The 15032-nt window shown below is 48.0% G+C and overlaps 5 protein-coding genes across 6 annotated transcripts; 3 read left to right on the forward strand and 2 right to left on the reverse strand.

Annotated features, from left to right (window-relative positions):
- Positions 1 to 45: 45 nt before the first annotated feature.
- Positions 46 to 2057, forward strand: PV09_02870 (arginine-tRNA ligase; the record flags this gene model as incomplete). The annotated part of the gene is made up of 2 exons (XM_016355984.1): positions 46 to 330; positions 393 to 2057. 2 exons carry the CDS (start codon positions 46 to 48, stop codon positions 2055 to 2057), a joined length of 1950 nt encoding a protein of 649 aa, XP_016216290.1.
- Positions 2058 to 3115: 1058 nt separating this feature from the next.
- Positions 3116 to 4061, reverse strand: PV09_02871. Of its 2 annotated transcripts, XM_016355985.1 has the most exons (3): positions 3611 to 4061; positions 3521 to 3553; positions 3116 to 3464 (listed from the first exon to the last, which is right to left on the reverse strand). In XM_016355985.1, exons 1-3 carry the CDS (start codon positions 3959 to 3961, stop codon positions 3366 to 3368), a joined length of 483 nt encoding a protein of 160 aa, XP_016216291.1. In that variant the 5' UTR covers positions 3962 to 4061; the 3' UTR covers positions 3116 to 3365. The 2 variants fall into 2 exon arrangements, with proteins under 2 accessions (XP_016216291.1, XP_016216292.1); XM_016355986.1 differs by having other exon boundaries at positions 3521 to 4061.
- Positions 4062 to 5590: 1529 nt separating this feature from the next.
- Positions 5591 to 9132, reverse strand: PV09_02872 (uncharacterized protein). The gene is made up of 4 exons (XM_016355987.1): positions 8570 to 9132; positions 7389 to 8523; positions 7214 to 7336; positions 5591 to 7165 (listed from the first exon to the last, which is right to left on the reverse strand). Exons 1-4 carry the CDS (start codon positions 8888 to 8890, stop codon positions 5787 to 5789), a joined length of 2958 nt encoding a protein of 985 aa, XP_016216293.1. The 5' UTR covers positions 8891 to 9132; the 3' UTR covers positions 5591 to 5786.
- Positions 9133 to 9298: 166 nt separating this feature from the next.
- Positions 9299 to 11414, forward strand: PV09_02873 (uncharacterized protein). Its single transcript, XM_016355988.1, has 2 exons — positions 9299 to 9543; positions 9600 to 11414. The coding sequence occupies exons 1-2, from the start codon at positions 9424 to 9426 to the stop codon at positions 10869 to 10871; spliced, it is 1392 nt and encodes a 463-aa protein (XP_016216294.1). The 5' UTR covers positions 9299 to 9423; the 3' UTR covers positions 10872 to 11414.
- Positions 11415 to 11555: 141 nt separating this feature from the next.
- On the forward strand, positions 11556 to 14981 carry PV09_02874 (uncharacterized protein). Its single transcript, XM_016355989.1, has 4 exons — positions 11556 to 12326; positions 12383 to 12958; positions 13013 to 13606; positions 13664 to 14981. The coding sequence occupies exons 1-4, from the start codon at positions 12136 to 12138 to the stop codon at positions 14211 to 14213; spliced, it is 1911 nt and encodes a 636-aa protein (XP_016216295.1). The 5' UTR covers positions 11556 to 12135; the 3' UTR covers positions 14214 to 14981.
- The last annotated feature ends 51 nt before the right edge of the window (positions 14982 to 15032 follow it).

The following is a 15032-nucleotide window of genomic DNA, read 5'->3' on the forward strand; positions in this document are numbered from 1 at the left end:
AGGAGCAACTGCACTGTAGCTTGGGGATTCTGCAGAATTGCAATGATGACAACTCTCACTATAGACGGCCTCCAGGCTCTTCTATCTGATCTCGGTGTTGAGACGCCTATTCCAGAGTTCCCCGACTCGATCCCTTTGCGCAAACCCCTCGATATAGCTCGAGCGTACCTTGCCGGTGCACTCAAGCGCCTTGCTCCTGACCATGCTAACAATGTTTCCAAAGCTATCGCAGAAGCTAGCAATATCAACTACGGAGATTTGATAATTATTGTTCCGAAAATTGATCATGATTGCGAGGCCGAGCTCTACGCTTTAGACCTCATGTCTAAGGTAACTTGCTTGTTAAGCAAGCGAAGGGATTCATTTATGAAGCCTCTCACTAACTTGGATAGTTTCCCACAACTCCGTTGTTTGTACTTCCTGTCCCAGAAGGAATGCAATTACGCCTGTTTCTTAACACAGACACTTTGCAGAACTGGCTTCTTCCTTACATCATTGATCGTGGATGCAACTACGGTGTCGATGGCACGACTTCTCCAACAGGACAGTCACCACTCGATGCCAAACAAAAGAAGGTAGTCATTGAATTTTCTTCGCCTAACATAGCTAGCGAGTTTCAAGGGAAACATTTACGATCTACCCTGCTAGGTGCACAGATTTCCAATCTGTACCGTGCTTTCGGCTGGGACGTGACGACTATCAACTACCTGGGCGACTGGGGAAAGCCCATAGGACTTTTGGGAGCAGGATTCGCTAGGTTTGGTTCTCAAAGTCTGCTCGAAACCGATCCGATTGCGCATCTACGAGATGTGTACCAAAAAACCTACGAGATGTTTAGGCCCGAGGAGCTGGAGAGCAGGAGGGCGCGTGACGAGCATGGCGTTGACGCTGCAAGCGAAGTAGAATCTCGAGGCCTGTACGCTGAACGTAACGCCTTCTTTAAGAAAATGGAAGATGGCGACGAAGAAGCCCTGGAGTTTGCGAAAAGATTCCGCGAGGTCAGCATTCAGGACTACAGTCAACTCTACGCGAGAATGCACGTCAGTTTCGATGAGTACTCAGGAGAGTCTCAAGTTTCGAAGGAAACCATGGCCGAGGTCATCCAGATCATGAAAGACAAAAATCTAACGGTTGAGAAAGGCGGCGCTCTTACCATCGATTTAAAGGAACATGGGGCAAGCGGTATTGCAATAATACGCACGAGGGAAGGGAGCAGTACCTACCTCCTAAGAGATCTTGCAGCTGTCCTTGAGCGTTACCGACGGTATTCTTTCGACAAGATGGTCTACGTCGTGGCCGCGGATAACAAAGCTCATTTCGCCAAAGTCTTCCAGATTCTACATCTGATGGGACTTGACGACCTTGCTGACAAGCTGCATCACGTTTCCTTCAGCGACAAGTCTCATATCCCCAAGTCGGGTGACCACGAGCAGACCCTTGCCAGCGTCCTAGATCAGTGTGAAGAGACAATTCAGAAAGCTATTTCCGAAGACCCGCAGAAACTGTCTCAGCTACGATCTGTAAGCGCTGCTAACTTGTGTACATCTGCAATGTTCGCGCATGTGTCGTCTGTTAAGTCTGCAACGGAGCTGACATTTGATGTGGAGAAGCTCGCTTCTTTTGAATCGTCAAACGCTCTTGAGCTTTTGTCATGGTTCTCAAGTCTTTCTTCTATCAAATATTTGGATCATGAGGTGTCAGCCGGACCCATTGACGCATCAGAAGCATCTAAGGAGGAAGCTCAGCAGTCTACGATGGTCAACAATAGTTCAGTGCGTACACTTGAAGAAGCAGAGAGAACGAAAGATGAAGAAAGAGCAGCTTTACTAAGACTACTCTCACATTATCCCGAAGTTGTGGACACTGCATTCAAGGCGAAGACCCCTGAGCCGTCGGCCATTATGGCTTTTTTGATGAGTGTCACAACTCGTTTAAGTGGATGCATTGAAGATCGCACGAAAGTTGTTGCTCAAAACAAAATGCAGAAAGAACTTTTCAAAGCGACCGAAGTTGTCTTGGAGAACGGCTTGAAGTTGCTCGGAATCATTGCAGGGTAAGCTCTCAAACGTAGGTTTATAGAGGATTTCATGATTAACATCAGCTAGGCGGGGGAGTCGAGATTCTGGAATTTATTTCTGATCGAATTGCCGGAATGTTTGATCTTACAATTCAATGATTGCGCCCAGCAAATTGATGTTTCCCGTGACGTCGATATGTTACTAATCTGATAAACTTCCAAATTATGCAGCTCCCGAGTCACAACATGGTCATTGTAAACCTTTCTTACAATTAGCGATGCTCTGTTAATGCAAGGTCAAATTTTAGACTAGGTTTCATCCCGTGTTATGTACAAACGAATGCTGCGTCTTATGTCAGTCTTTGGACCCCAGATCAAAGACTAGAAAAGTAGCACTGATTACGGCATTGGAAGCCCCGCAAGCTATAATCGTGCATCCGAATGAGGAGGGATATGTGCGTTGAGCAAAATCAGTACTCTTGAAAATATTGAAGGTATTGCATCGTTGCATACAACAAAAATGTTGGTAATGCGCTTGCAGCTACGGTCTTTTGGTGAGTCTCGTTAGTGCCCTCGATGATCTCAAATATTGAGCAATACTTATGAGCAATATGACTTTGGTAATTCTTCTGGTGCGCTCTGGCTACTTCTGAATGCTAAAAGCTGGTCGCTTTTTGTCTTTCTCCAGACCCTGTTCACTGATATTTTTATGCTACTGTACGAGTAATGATTGTACCTAAAACGTTTGGGAAATCCAACAGACTTTACGATAGGCATTTCGGGCTTCAAATCAATCTACTCCCTACAACAATGATTACTTGTGAGGTCAATCTAAGTCTCGAATTTGTCAAAGCCCTGGGTATTCTATTCAAAAAAGCTGGTAATAGGGCTCCAGGTCGAGGTAGTGTACTCGTCGTTCGTGGAATATCCAAATGTACTTTGCCTGCCAGTGAATTTCTCCAAAGCACAAGTGGTTTCCTCGAGTTGTCCATGGAGTCGCTTAAGTGACCAGCTACGGAATTGCCTTTAAGTGAGCCAAAGTTCAAGGATTGATGAAACCAGGAGAACGCTCAAAAACATTGCTGAAATCAAATCCATCTAAATTTTACTATTACCTAATCATAGTTCAGAACATTATCATTTTGTGTTATGCCGCCTTTTGGGTGAACTACCATCTGGGATTCTTGCCTCTGCCTGCCCTCCAAGACCATCAATGGGATCCTGTTGTCGTTCATTGTATTGCTCAAATAGAAACCAAAAATTCCAGAGCTTTTTAGCCGACATAGTTGGTCTCTCTGAAGAGCCGCCATGAAGGTTGATGGCCAAAATCAGGGGGCACCTCTAGTTTTCATATAGCTATCTTAGCTATGACGCATCTCTGGCACCGAGCGTGGCCACATCGGCAGAAGGCTGCGGTTATTGCATTCCATGGCTCACCACAGGAACACTAAGTGGCTGCGCAGTCAGTTTCTCGCTCAAGGTCGCATAATGACGGCTACTCACGCACTCCCAGCGGTATATGAATTTTTTCTTTCCCTACCAAGAGGAAAGGTAAGTGCTCATTGATGAAAGACAAAAATTCTCGTAACGTACAAGCTCTAAAATAGGACGAAAACTAAGCGTGGATCTGGCATCAATTGCGCAGTAGTTGTTGCATTCTTCAGTCCACCAACAGCCAATTTCATTTTCTTGTATATGCTGGTCTAATTCTCCTGATTGTTTTGTCAATGCTGACCGGTCTGGCCAAGATAAGGCTTCGAAGATTACACGGCAGTCCTCGACACCCTTCTTTTCAGCTCTGAGGGCAATGGCTGGGTCCAATGGCTCATGTTCCAACAAAAAAGGCCGACCGTGGCCGATGTTGTTCTCAAGCTCATCATGTTGCGCAATGCTCCATAAACACAGACCAGATCGCGTTATCTCTTTCAGTTGTAAATTATCCATTTTGCAGGCTCCACTGTAGGTCAATCAATACGAATGTTGAAAGGTGGTGCACTTCGGGGAATGAGGCCAGATGCATCTTCCGCTCACGCGGTTTCGCGATCATTATCAACAACTGAAGAAAGTTTTAAAACTTCGCGTGTGAACTCGACACAAAAGCCCAACCTCAACAATTCAAGCTCACTCTTGCATGAGACTTACACATCATGCAAAAAGCTAGAAGTGCTTTTGCAGCGGAAGCTATGTACCGGTGCGACAATAATTACACCACATTGCACAAGCTATCGAAATAAACAGGGAACGATTGGAGCCACGTTAAATTTGCTTATCAAACATATGTCTTCTAATTTACGGTGAAGCTCCTCTGGGCTTTCCAATTTTTTCTCGCGCTCGGTAATGCAGTCGTACTTCGCTTCAGTCACTCAATGTCTTTCGAGTACCATTTTGCAACCGCCAAGATGAGGCCGGCTTGCTACAATGACAAAGCACAAAACAGAAGATCGTTGTGAAACATTGGATACCTTAAAGTACGTAGTAGCCCTTGCTCTTAGAGCACATCACTGTTCTTTAGCTCCGTAATATGTTGAGATTTTTGAGAACACTGTAGAAAGCCGATATCGGCCGAGTTGCATACTCAGAAGTCAGAGATGGTTCGATAAAAGAGAGTAGCGGAAGCACGCTGAATTTATGCGGTTTTTTGTCTATCATTCTTCATCCTCAGGCCTAGCCCTTCTCTCACGGGCCGGTCGATTGCCCCGTGCAACACACTGCCTGTGTCCACCCGAAAAGGCGTAGAATATTGGCAGTTAGATATAGTTGTACACATTATCGGAGATGGTACATCTATTCTTGCAGGGGTGGCCGTGCCTTGTCTGTACTACGTAATAAGTTCGGACACGTCACAGCCAATTGAAATTCTGGGTGCAAGATGTGAAAAACGGAGCACAGCGGTTGACGTCCGTAGGATATCATGCCCGTTCGAACTAGAATTGCTTCCCACCCCAACCGTGCCCACTGCGCTGTCATCTCATTGACCAGCTCCTGCCCTGTTTTGCATCTGAATTCAGCATTCCGCCTTGCTTCTTTACGTCCTGAGCGTGGTAGATGTGGCCATTGGACGAGAGTTTTTCGCGTTGTAAGTAGAAATTAACAGTTCCCACACCATGATGAACATTGCTATCCCATTGCTGTTTCTCACTGATACCTTTGTCTTGAGCTTCGAGCTACCCCGTCTTCTGCGAGAAATTATCTGGTTCAGCGGAGATTCCACCGCAGAGACATTTACAAAACACGTAAAAATCGACTGTCGTCCATAAACAAGCCACACCACAACCTGCCTGCTTCGCTTTGCCAGAAGAAGGATATGAATTGTGACACAGTAGTGACTCGGCGTCCAATTATTGAGCCAGGGGATATTGCAGCTCAGATCATGACGATACAGGTAGAACCTTCTTTATACCCCCGTCCTGCTTGCGTCACCGTAATAAAGCCGAGGAGCTTAGAGACTTCTGGATCTGGGAATTGCATTTCATTGCGCCTCATATCCTTTTTCTCAACTGAACGATCAAAAAAAAAAAAAAAAAAAAAAGGGAAAGAAACAGGAAAAAACTTCAAAATTTTTGTTGAAATGGAAATTCATTGGAAGTGTGAACTTCGAGATGAGCGATCTACCCCACACACACCGATAAAGCTACTTCCAAAACAACCCCATGCCGAATAAACAAGTACTGCTATTGATGGGTTGAAATAAAGAATTGGTGTCTCGACCTGTGTATGGCGTGCTTCAGCATGCAGCAGCTGGATTCTCCGTACGTGACCCACGCAATCCCTAAGGCAGCGTCAAGTCGAACAAACTTTGCGCGGTGACACTTTCGGCCCAGGAATCCCCAGTATGTCCATTGATGAGCTTATAGCCAACCGTACGCTCTTCACCAGCATGCAGCCAGAAACCGTTGCTGTCAAACTCGACCACTGAGCCTTCAGGATAATCTAACCAGACCCAAGCCGCAACGCCTCTACTAGCTCGAACTGAAAAGAAACCATCCTGGTGCCTGATCTGCAAGCCTGGATCGACTAGTCGAGCTTGAGAGAGAGGCGAGGCATGGAACCAGTTGACATGATTGAAAGTTTGGGCATTCTTGTTATTTGGCAACCAGCCATCCGCAAATATTTCCATGCGGAGGACAACATCTTTAGGGTCGTATGATCCAAGCATATCAAACATGTTTCCTTGAAAAACACGAGTTGTATTGATGGCGCCAACACTGAAGTTGACAAAACTAGGAATAGGAATGTCGAGGACGTTTCCGGACCAATCGTACCATGCGAAACTTGCTGTGCCGTTTGCTGGGCTCCAGAGATCCGATGTTACATATATCTCGAAGTTACCGGTGGTGGCATCGTTAAAAGGTGTAATGATAATATTCTGATATATGTCTTTCGTGATGTAGTGAAGGACCTTCCAGCGTCCGTCGTATTCGATACCAGCCCAGGTTGGAGCTTGCCAAATGTCTTCCAGCTGCCAATACAGCGAACCCAGCTGTCGCTCTGGCATCCCGCTTCCTCGGCGATAAAACATGATTTGACTCTTGTAGAAGTCTGCTTGGAAAATCTGCGTGGCGTGACACCATGACGAAAAATTTGCTGCATGATCCGTTTTGTTGGGTGAAGGATACCATCGCTGCACCGCAATCGTCATTTCCGCCATTCCCTTCGTAGAATTGGCGAAATTGGATTCGTTTAGACCTCCTGGTGGATAGTGGTGATTTCTGAGCTGGATTACTGATGAGTTGAAGTGAAGATCCTCTGGTGCGACAGCTTGACGCCAGCTTTGTATCGATGGCATTGAATGGTAACCGAATTCGTTCGAAAATCGACCAATCGGATAAGTCGAGAAGTCGAAAGCTAGAGCAGAGTCGTACTGATAATAATCAGTGTTTCCATAGATACATCCCGCTGTTTTATTGTCGTATCGTTGTACAATGGGTTGTGGTGTCGAGAAGTTCAACGATTGCCAACCATTACCCGAGCTACTGGGTGTATATGAGATACTCCTTGAATTTTCGAAAACGCAAGGGGCTAGGACACCGAGGAAGAGCTCTTCATATTCCGCCAAATATCTTTCGAATTGATCGGGTGCGATCCGTTTAACCATTGGCAACTCGAGGTTCTCGAGTTCGTTGCCACCTGCCCAGAGCGCAAGTGAGGCTAGGAAAGTGTTAGTTTGGAGATATTTCCGATAACATTCTCTCTTACGATGATGATTGACCCGCCGAACCTGAAAATTTGCTTCTTCACGAACATTGTTGAGAAAATCTTCATCCACAGGGTAAAGGGCATCGCCAAACTCGAATTCAGACCACAGGAGGATCCCAAGTTCTGTACAAAAAATAAGCAATCGCTTCGAATAGAAACTTTTGCCAACGCCTACCATCAGCGATTTCGAACATGAAATCTGGAGAATATACACCGCTGGACCATACTCTGAGCATATTCTGATTTCCTGTAATGACAGCATCGAACAGCTGCTGTATTCTTGCACGCGTGACTCGCGGCCAGAAAGCATCGGGTGGAATGAAATTTGATCCCTTTGCATAGAACTCATGCCCGTTGATTTCGAAATGCCAATTGTTTCCCGGAGCAACACCACGATCTATCTGATCTTGTCGTATTGGCTCTTGATTGAGTACGATCGTCCTGAATCCTACGCGCTTTGTTGTGGAGGCAATAATGAGCCTATTCACGCCTTTGCCTAGAGTGATGACTAACTCCACACTGTAGAGCGTTTGTGGTCCCAACCCATTTGGCCACCAAAGTTCAACAGCATCAGCTGGGACTAGAGTGGTTCCTGTAATTGATTCAGTGGACAGGGTGACATTGCGGAGAGACCCGCTCATTATTGTGATATTTGAAGCATCCGTCAAGCGATATTCAAGATCGATATTAGGCGGAATACTCCCGATGACGTCCAGACTCACGTTCATTATCCAGGGCTGAGTTTGATCTGGTGGAATCAGAGGTAATTGGCCTCTCCGATATATGTCTACCATCGTGTTTCGGATGTACAAATCGGATGGGCCCAGCTGTATAACATAAGCCGGCAACCAGGGACCAACTGGTACGAAGGCTGGGCCCCAATCCCATCCAAAATCGCTCTGTTCTTTTCTGACAAACTGGCGATTGGGGAATTCGAATAATCCTTCGACACCGAATGGCCATGTCTCTTGACCAGGTTGCGCAGCTATTTCGTCTGCAATAGCCGGAACACTTCCGAAGTTGAGGGTAAGCAAATAAACACCTTCACAGCTCGCCAGTATGTTTCTGACGTCGAAATAGTATTGACGAAACTGATTGTTTGTGCTGGCCACGTGGTGGCCACAGAGCTCAATGCTGGTAAATGTATCAAGACCGTTGAACAGAAGCCATGTAGATCTCGAACCCTTTTGATCTAGCGGTAATTCTGCAGAGTACGTCCAATTGTTCAAAGCTATCCATCGCAGGTTGAAGTCATTCAGCCCGAAGTAAGGGTCATTGATAACTCGAGCCTTGAACAAGTCGAGGTGCACCTGAACGCGTAAGCATGACCGATGCACGATACGTCAAGATCCATACATGAGAAGGTAGACTACCGGGCACAGAAATATTCAACGCCTCATTACCCACGGTCCATACCAGTTTGCTTAGGTCAAAAACGGTAATGGTTTGTACGGTTTGATGGCTAGACAGCCCCTTAACCAACAATCCCAGGCTCGCCAGTTGCCCAACATGAATAAAGAGAGATGATAAGAGCTTCTTACAGATACAACTAAGCACAATGATGGTAGTTGTGAGCCATGCCAACTTGGCATATGGATTTGTACGAGTTTCTGCGCGGATTTCAAGTAGCTGCTCATCAGTTCTTGAGAGAGTGGGGAGACTAGTTTGCTTTCCCATGATGGAATCACGATGGCGGCATCATTGCGTTGTAGATGGAGGCGCAGTTTCAGGCTTTTATTGTAGATGAATGTGCCGCGTCTGTCTGCTGAAGGATGGGTTACGATTCGGCAACTGAGACGCTGTGGACGTTGACGCCAATGGAACGGGGAAAAGGTCTTGTCCACCGGTAACACTCTGCACTTTGCGTTACTCGCGCAGATTCCCCGTTGCGGATACAAACTCCATACTTTATTTTTCTGAAGGGCAAGTTTTGTATCCAGACGATAGACTAGTCTGTTCGTCAGATTGAATCCCGCGATGTCGCCGAGCCATGTTCAGTCCGGTAGCGGAGGCTTCGACTCGACGCAATGACGGAAGCGAGGCGAGAACCCTGCATGTTGAAAAAAAGTTCTCGAAGAGTAGCTTCTTAAGAGTCATGCCGCGCCCAGAACACATCACCTGCTCCATATAAGAATGATACCCCCTTGCAAGTAACCATTTACCCAATTTCAGTCTCTGTTCAATTCCTCCAGAGTCAGCCACGGTGTGCAATGGCAGCTCGACATTCCGTTTTCCGCCTCAGGGCAGGCAGGCTGGCTCCATCTCGACGATATGTGTCTACCGCTTCGGCCGCCTCGAATTTGCCCGAAAGTGTCAAAAGTGCAATTGAAGTACAGGATCCATGTTCCATGGCCATCACTTGCGCATGACTGACTTTATGCTACAGAGAGAAGCCATCCTACCCAATGCAGACCCGGCCGCAGATTCGCAAACCGCTCGTCTCGTCAACGAGCAGCTTGGCTACATGGTGCCCACCTACGTCCGCCCTCCACCAATGTTCCACAAAGGAGAAGGCTGCTATATGTGGGATATTGAAAATAGGCGCTACCTCGACTTCACGGCGGGAATTGCCGTTACTTCGCTCGGACACGCAGAACCCGAAATATCAAAGCAGCTATACCAACAGGCGAATACGATCATCCATACTTCAAACCTGTACCACAACCCATGGACCGGCTCATTGTCGAAGCTATTGATCGAAAAGACGCTGGAATCGGGGGGGATGCACTCTGCTTCAAGGGTGTTTATCGCAAACTCCGGGTCCGAGGCTAACGAGGCTGCCATCAAGTTCGCGAGGAAAGTTGGAAAGACCATTGACGAGTCCGGGGAAAAGACGGAAATTGTATCCTTCCACAACTCGTTCCATGGCAGGACAATGGGTTCTTTGTCCGCGACGCCGAACCCGAAGTACCAGAAGCCGTTCGGGCCAATGGTGCCGGGCTTTAAGTACGGACACTACAACGATGTCGAGGCTATTTCCACCCTGGTGAACGAGAAGACATGTGGTGTGATCATCGAACCTATTCAGGGTGAAGGTGGTGTTAATGTTGCGTCTGAGGAGTTCTTGATCGGTCTTGCGAAGCGCTGCCGTGAGGTTGGCGCTGTCTTGATCTACGACGAGATTCAGTGCGGTATGGGCCGAACAGGACATCTCTGGGCGCATTCTACGTTACCAAAGGAGGCCCATCCAGACATCCTCACCACTGCGAAAGCGCTTGGTAATGGCATACCCATTGGTGCAACTATCGTCAACGATCACGTGTCGAGTAAGATTGTGACGGGCGACCACGGCACGACCTTTGGCGGAAACCCACTCGCGTGTAGGATTGGTCACTACTGCTTGACGCGACTTTCCGATCCGGCTCTTCATAAGGAGGTTCTTGTGAAGGAGCAGATCTTCAGAAAACACTTCGAAGCTTTGCAGCAGATGTATCCCAGCCAAATCAAGGAGATACGCGGACGAGGACTCATCCTTGGCTTACAGCTTAGCGAAGATCCAACGCCCATCGTCAACGCGGCCAGGGAGCGAGGGCTGATGATAATTACATGCGGTACAAACACGTTGCGTTTTGTCCCGCCACTCATCATCACGGAGCAAGAAATCGAACAAGGCATGCAAATCTTAAAGCAAGCGATGGGCGCCGTGTTCAAATCGTGAAGCCCAGAATGTAGCGTGCATGAGATAGGGCTGAAGCGCAATACGCAAGGCGCATGAACAATAATCTTGTGACAGGCATCAGCCCCGAAACTAGTTCGAAGCATCGGTGTTTTCGGCGCTTTTTTTTAGGGGGGAAATCGGGAAGTAACATGATTGTTCTGATGTTTAATAGATCGTTGTTCTCCGCCCATCTGAACCGTTTTTTTGGGGCAGGGATCAGCGTCAGCATAGACTAGTTGGACAGGCAGAGTGAGAACGATGCTAGTTCAATACGCAGACGACAAAGAGCCGCGCATCGAAAGAAATCCTTTTGTCAGTCTTGTTGGCATTTTGTTTCTGGTGGTCGTCGTCGTCGTCTTCGTCGTCATCATCGCCGTCGTTGTGGTTTCTGTTTCGACATCTGCGTGTGGCAGCTCAAAAGTGCAAGAACGACCTTGGTAGCTGCCGTCGCGCAGCAAGTGCTACCAAGGCCTGCCCTAAGCCAACCCATGCGCGACCCTCGCGTCCCGATCAGGCAATCACAACTAACCTGTCACAAGCAAGATTAAAAATAAAAATAAAATCCAAAAAAAACATACCCAAGCGGCGCGTTCTCTCGCGATCGCCAAACCACCACACCACAAACTCTCCGCGCGATCTCCTCGCCGCACTGTTGATGATGCATCGCAGGAATTGGGTTGCTCCCCCAAGCCCGCATCGACTTATCTACATCTAAAGGGGGGCCAATCGCGCGTTGAGCGTTTCAACGGGGCCTTGACCCGCCGTCCCGCTGTGGACAGTCTCGCAAAAGCCACACGCACACGGGCTTCAACGCCTTTCCCCGGGACTGATGTGCTGGAGCAATGCCCAGCAGCCGATTTCGTCTGTGCTCATCCTCATTGTCCCTGCCAGACTGTCCTTCGGTCGCCCGTTCGTTCACGTCTGGTCAAGGGCTATCCTAGTCCTTCGGGACCAGATTTTAGGTTCAAGGCACTCCTGACGAGCCATCATCGCCTTAAGCCAACACCTTACATCCCTCGAATCTGCTGTTCACAGCTGTCTAGTCATTCATTCACCTTGTTTCAAACGCGAACACGCCGTCCGCTTCACGCTTAGCTTGCACCCTTGGGGTTTCGACTCGTGCGTGCGTGCTGTATAGTGGGATCTTGCATATACCACAATTTTCTCATTTTTGATTCGTACCTGACTAGGTACCGATCTCATACCCCGCCAGCACAGAGCACCCAATTTAATAAAGTTCATATATGGACTATATCGCGTCGCGATGAGTACTCTTCACCATTCCGTATCGCAATTACATCTTAACGGGCACGGCCAGCGGGAGCTGGACTCCAATGGCTCCGGGAGCGAGGAACTGGACAAGAGACTGATCATTGGAGTTGACTTTGGAACTACCTACTCAGGGGTGGCGGTTGTGTACAGCGGGCAGCCCGACGACGTGGATATCATAAAGACGTAAGCTATCTTTCTTTGTTCCTTACGTGTTTCAAGAAGCTTAAGAGGCTGCACAGGTGGCCAGGCGGAAACGGCATCACCTCCGACAAAGTTCCTTCAGAGATTGCGTACGTAACGACGCCGACCAGCAACGGCGCAAATGGTGCCAACGGCACGAACTCTCGCTCACCGTCGCCAAAGGGGACTCAGCAGATAAAATGGGGGTTCCAATTTTCACCATCAGAGCCGCGGCTGCGATGCATAAAGCTGTTTCTGGACCGCGCACAAAGGCTACCGCCTTTTATCTCTCCCCTTGACACCGCAGCGCAATTACGACAATATGGCAAAACAGTCATGGATGCCGTCAGCGATTATCTGACCATGATCTACAACCACACATTAGAGACGTTGACGAAGAGATATGGTGAACAGTTTATGAAGACTGTCAAAGTCGAATGGGTGCTCACGGTTCCCGCTGTGTGGAGCGATTCGGCTAAGAATGCAACTTTGCAGGCGGCGGAGCGAGCGGGGATGGGCAAAGCGAAGAATCTGAAGCTGATCTCCGAACCTGAAGCGGCAGCTGTGTACACCCTTAAAGCCATTCAGCCTAACAATTTGAAGGTTGGAGACAATTTTGTAGTTTGCGACGCTGGGTAAGCGCATCAGTGGTCCGACCCCATGATTCTGGCTCGGCTAATGATAAACAGTGGTGGAACGGTCGACTTGATTGCTTACAAAATCACACAGCTCAATCCGCTGCGCGTGGAAGAGTCGGCAGTTGGAACAGGCGGTCTCTGCGGCTCCGCCTTCCTAAATTACCGCTTCGAAGATCACGTACGGAAACGGATAGGCGAGGAGCGGTATCTGAACATGCGCGAGAAGAAAGCGAAAACATGGAACATGGGACTGAAATACTTCGAAGAGTTTGTGAAGCGCAACTTCAATGATGAAGACGTGGATCAGGAAATCAACGTGCCTTTCCCTGGTTTGCCTGACGACGAGGCTGCTGGTCTCGATTCTGGCTTCTTGAGCATGAACACAGAGCAGGTCAAGGAGATTCTGGAGCCTGTTGTGAAAGAGGTGATTGAGCTTGTGCAGGGACAGGTAGACACAATTAGGAGCAAAGCCGGAAAAGTGTCGGGAATCGTTCTTGTTGGTGGTTTTGGGCAGAGCAACTACATGTACAAATGCATGAAGTCACATTTCAATAAGGCTCCGCCTCCGCCCTACACAGAAAGACCAACCCACAGAATCGCCAATGTCTCCGATGAAGATGAGGGCAGTATTGAGGTTATGCATCCGTAAGTGTTTCTTGCGTTTATGAGATTGACTCAACTTAAGGACTAACGCTATGACAGGATGTATGCGTGGACCGCTGTCGTTCGAGGCGCCGTGATTAGAGGGCTCGAGGGCGAAATGGTTATCTCGCGTAAATCTAGATGCCACTATGGAACGAGCTATGCAACCGTTTTCGACGAAAACAAGCACCCACTTAAAGATAGATACTGGTCACCGCTGTGGGAGCGCTGGATGGTCTCGGATCGCATGCAATGGCACATCGCGAAAGGCGAGCCGTTGTCACCTAATCACCCCGTCTCATTTCATTATACGAGGAATTTTAGGCCAGGGCAAAGTCTTGTTGTGGAGGATGATCTGATTGCTTGTCTCGCTGATGATCCGCCGGACAGTTTCTCAAAAACGAACAAAGATCTGCTACATGTTTGCACGTTGACAACCGATTTGAGTGCAGTACCGAAGAGTCTGTTCACCAGGCTGACCACAACAAAAGGAGTTGAGTTCGATAATCTAGATTTTTCGCTGGACATGAGGGTCATGTCTGCGGGATTGGTATTTGAACTTCGGGTAGAAGGTGTTCGATACGGCTCTGTAGAAGCAAAGTTCCACTAGCATACTGATCGTTGTATTGTATGCTGACCATTGCTTCTCTGGCGTTATGGGTGGTCAAAGTGAAATCTCTTATATACGGGTCTGAGCGTCTTAAGCGTGGAATTTTGTTTGGTTATTTAAAAAGAAACAAGCGAAATGTGTGTACCATCACATCTGCACGCGACGCGATTGGGAAAATCTTCGCGCCATATACCTCCTGCAATACGGAAATGATATATTCTTCTCCCCATGAGCTGACCACTGGATTCTCCTTCCATAAGCAACTCCAGCGCGGCTTTTCTTTTCTTGGATCGTCGACAAGTTTCAAGACACCCAGAAGTGCGCTCGATTTCAGCCCCACAACATCACGGCAACCTAGCCAAAAGTCTTGCCTCGGATTTTCTTTTCCCTCCCTTGCTAGTCGCGCGTTGAGTTGCCGTTCCAACGTGATCGCTCTCACGCCAGCAACGTCTTTGTCGAAGATGCTGAGCATACCCAGCTCAACTCGCCACTGGACTTCCGACTCACCGGTTTCACCTACTACGTGCTTTGCTCGCTCCTCCGGACGATACAGACAACGCTTGTGGCCTTGGTACTTTAGCTACTTCGATGTGATAGCTAAGTCATTTTTCACTCGGTTTTGAAAAGCTGCGCTTTGAGGCCTCATTGCTGCTAGGACGATACACATCGGGGTAGCGAGTCGAGAGCTTCTTCCTAATAGCAGATAGGTCCTGGTAGCAGTAACTAGTGAGGATAATAGCGGTAAAAATCCAATGACAGACATTATGGGCTATTAACTTATAAAGCATGTCAACGGATGCAGCTGGTTGTTCTCTCTTC

The sequence above is a fragment of the Verruconis gallopava genome, assembly GCF_000836295.1.
Source record: "Verruconis gallopava strain CBS 43764 unplaced genomic scaffold supercont1.7, whole genome shotgun sequence".
NCBI classification, from domain to species: domain Eukaryota; kingdom Fungi; phylum Ascomycota; class Dothideomycetes; order Venturiales; family Sympoventuriaceae; genus Verruconis; species Verruconis gallopava.

Bases quoted from the DNA above. Each gene is read 5' to 3' on its own strand.
- PV09_02871 (XM_016355985.1), bottom strand. From the start codon at position 3,961: ATGGATAATTTACAACTGAAAGAGATAACGCGATCTGGTCTGTGTTTA. The intron at 3,554-3,610 runs GTACGTTACGAG...TCCTCTTGGTAG, and splicing joins TTCGTCCTATTTTAGAGCTT to GGAAAGAAAAAATTCATATA. The intron at 3,465-3,520 runs GTGAGTAGCCGT...GCAGCCACTTAG, and splicing joins TCATATACCGCTGGGAGTGC to TGTTCCTGTGGTGAGCCATG.
- PV09_02872 (XM_016355987.1), bottom strand. From the start codon at position 8,890: ATGGGAAAGCAAACTAGTCTCCCCACTCTCTCAAGAACTGATGAGCAG. The intron at 8,524-8,569 runs GTATGGATCTTG...TTACGCGTTCAG, and splicing joins CCGGTAGTCTACCTTCTCAT to GTGCACCTCGACTTGTTCAA. The intron at 7,166-7,213 runs GTAAGAGAGAAT...ACACTTTCCTAG, and splicing joins TCGGCGGGTCAATCATCATC to CCTCACTTGCGCTCTGGGCA.
- PV09_02873 (XM_016355988.1), top strand. From the start codon at position 9,424: ATGGCAGCTCGACATTCCGTTTTCCGCCTCAGGGCAGGCAGGCTGGCT. The intron at 9,544-9,599 runs GTACAGGATCCA...TTTATGCTACAG, and splicing joins GTGTCAAAAGTGCAATTGAA to AGAGAAGCCATCCTACCCAA.
- PV09_02874 (XM_016355989.1), top strand. From the start codon at position 12,136: ATGAGTACTCTTCACCATTCCGTATCGCAATTACATCTTAACGGGCAC. The intron at 12,327-12,382 runs GTAAGCTATCTT...GAGGCTGCACAG, and splicing joins GACGTGGATATCATAAAGAC to GTGGCCAGGCGGAAACGGCA. The intron at 13,607-13,663 runs GTAAGTGTTTCT...ACGCTATGACAG, and splicing joins AGTATTGAGGTTATGCATCC to GATGTATGCGTGGACCGCTG.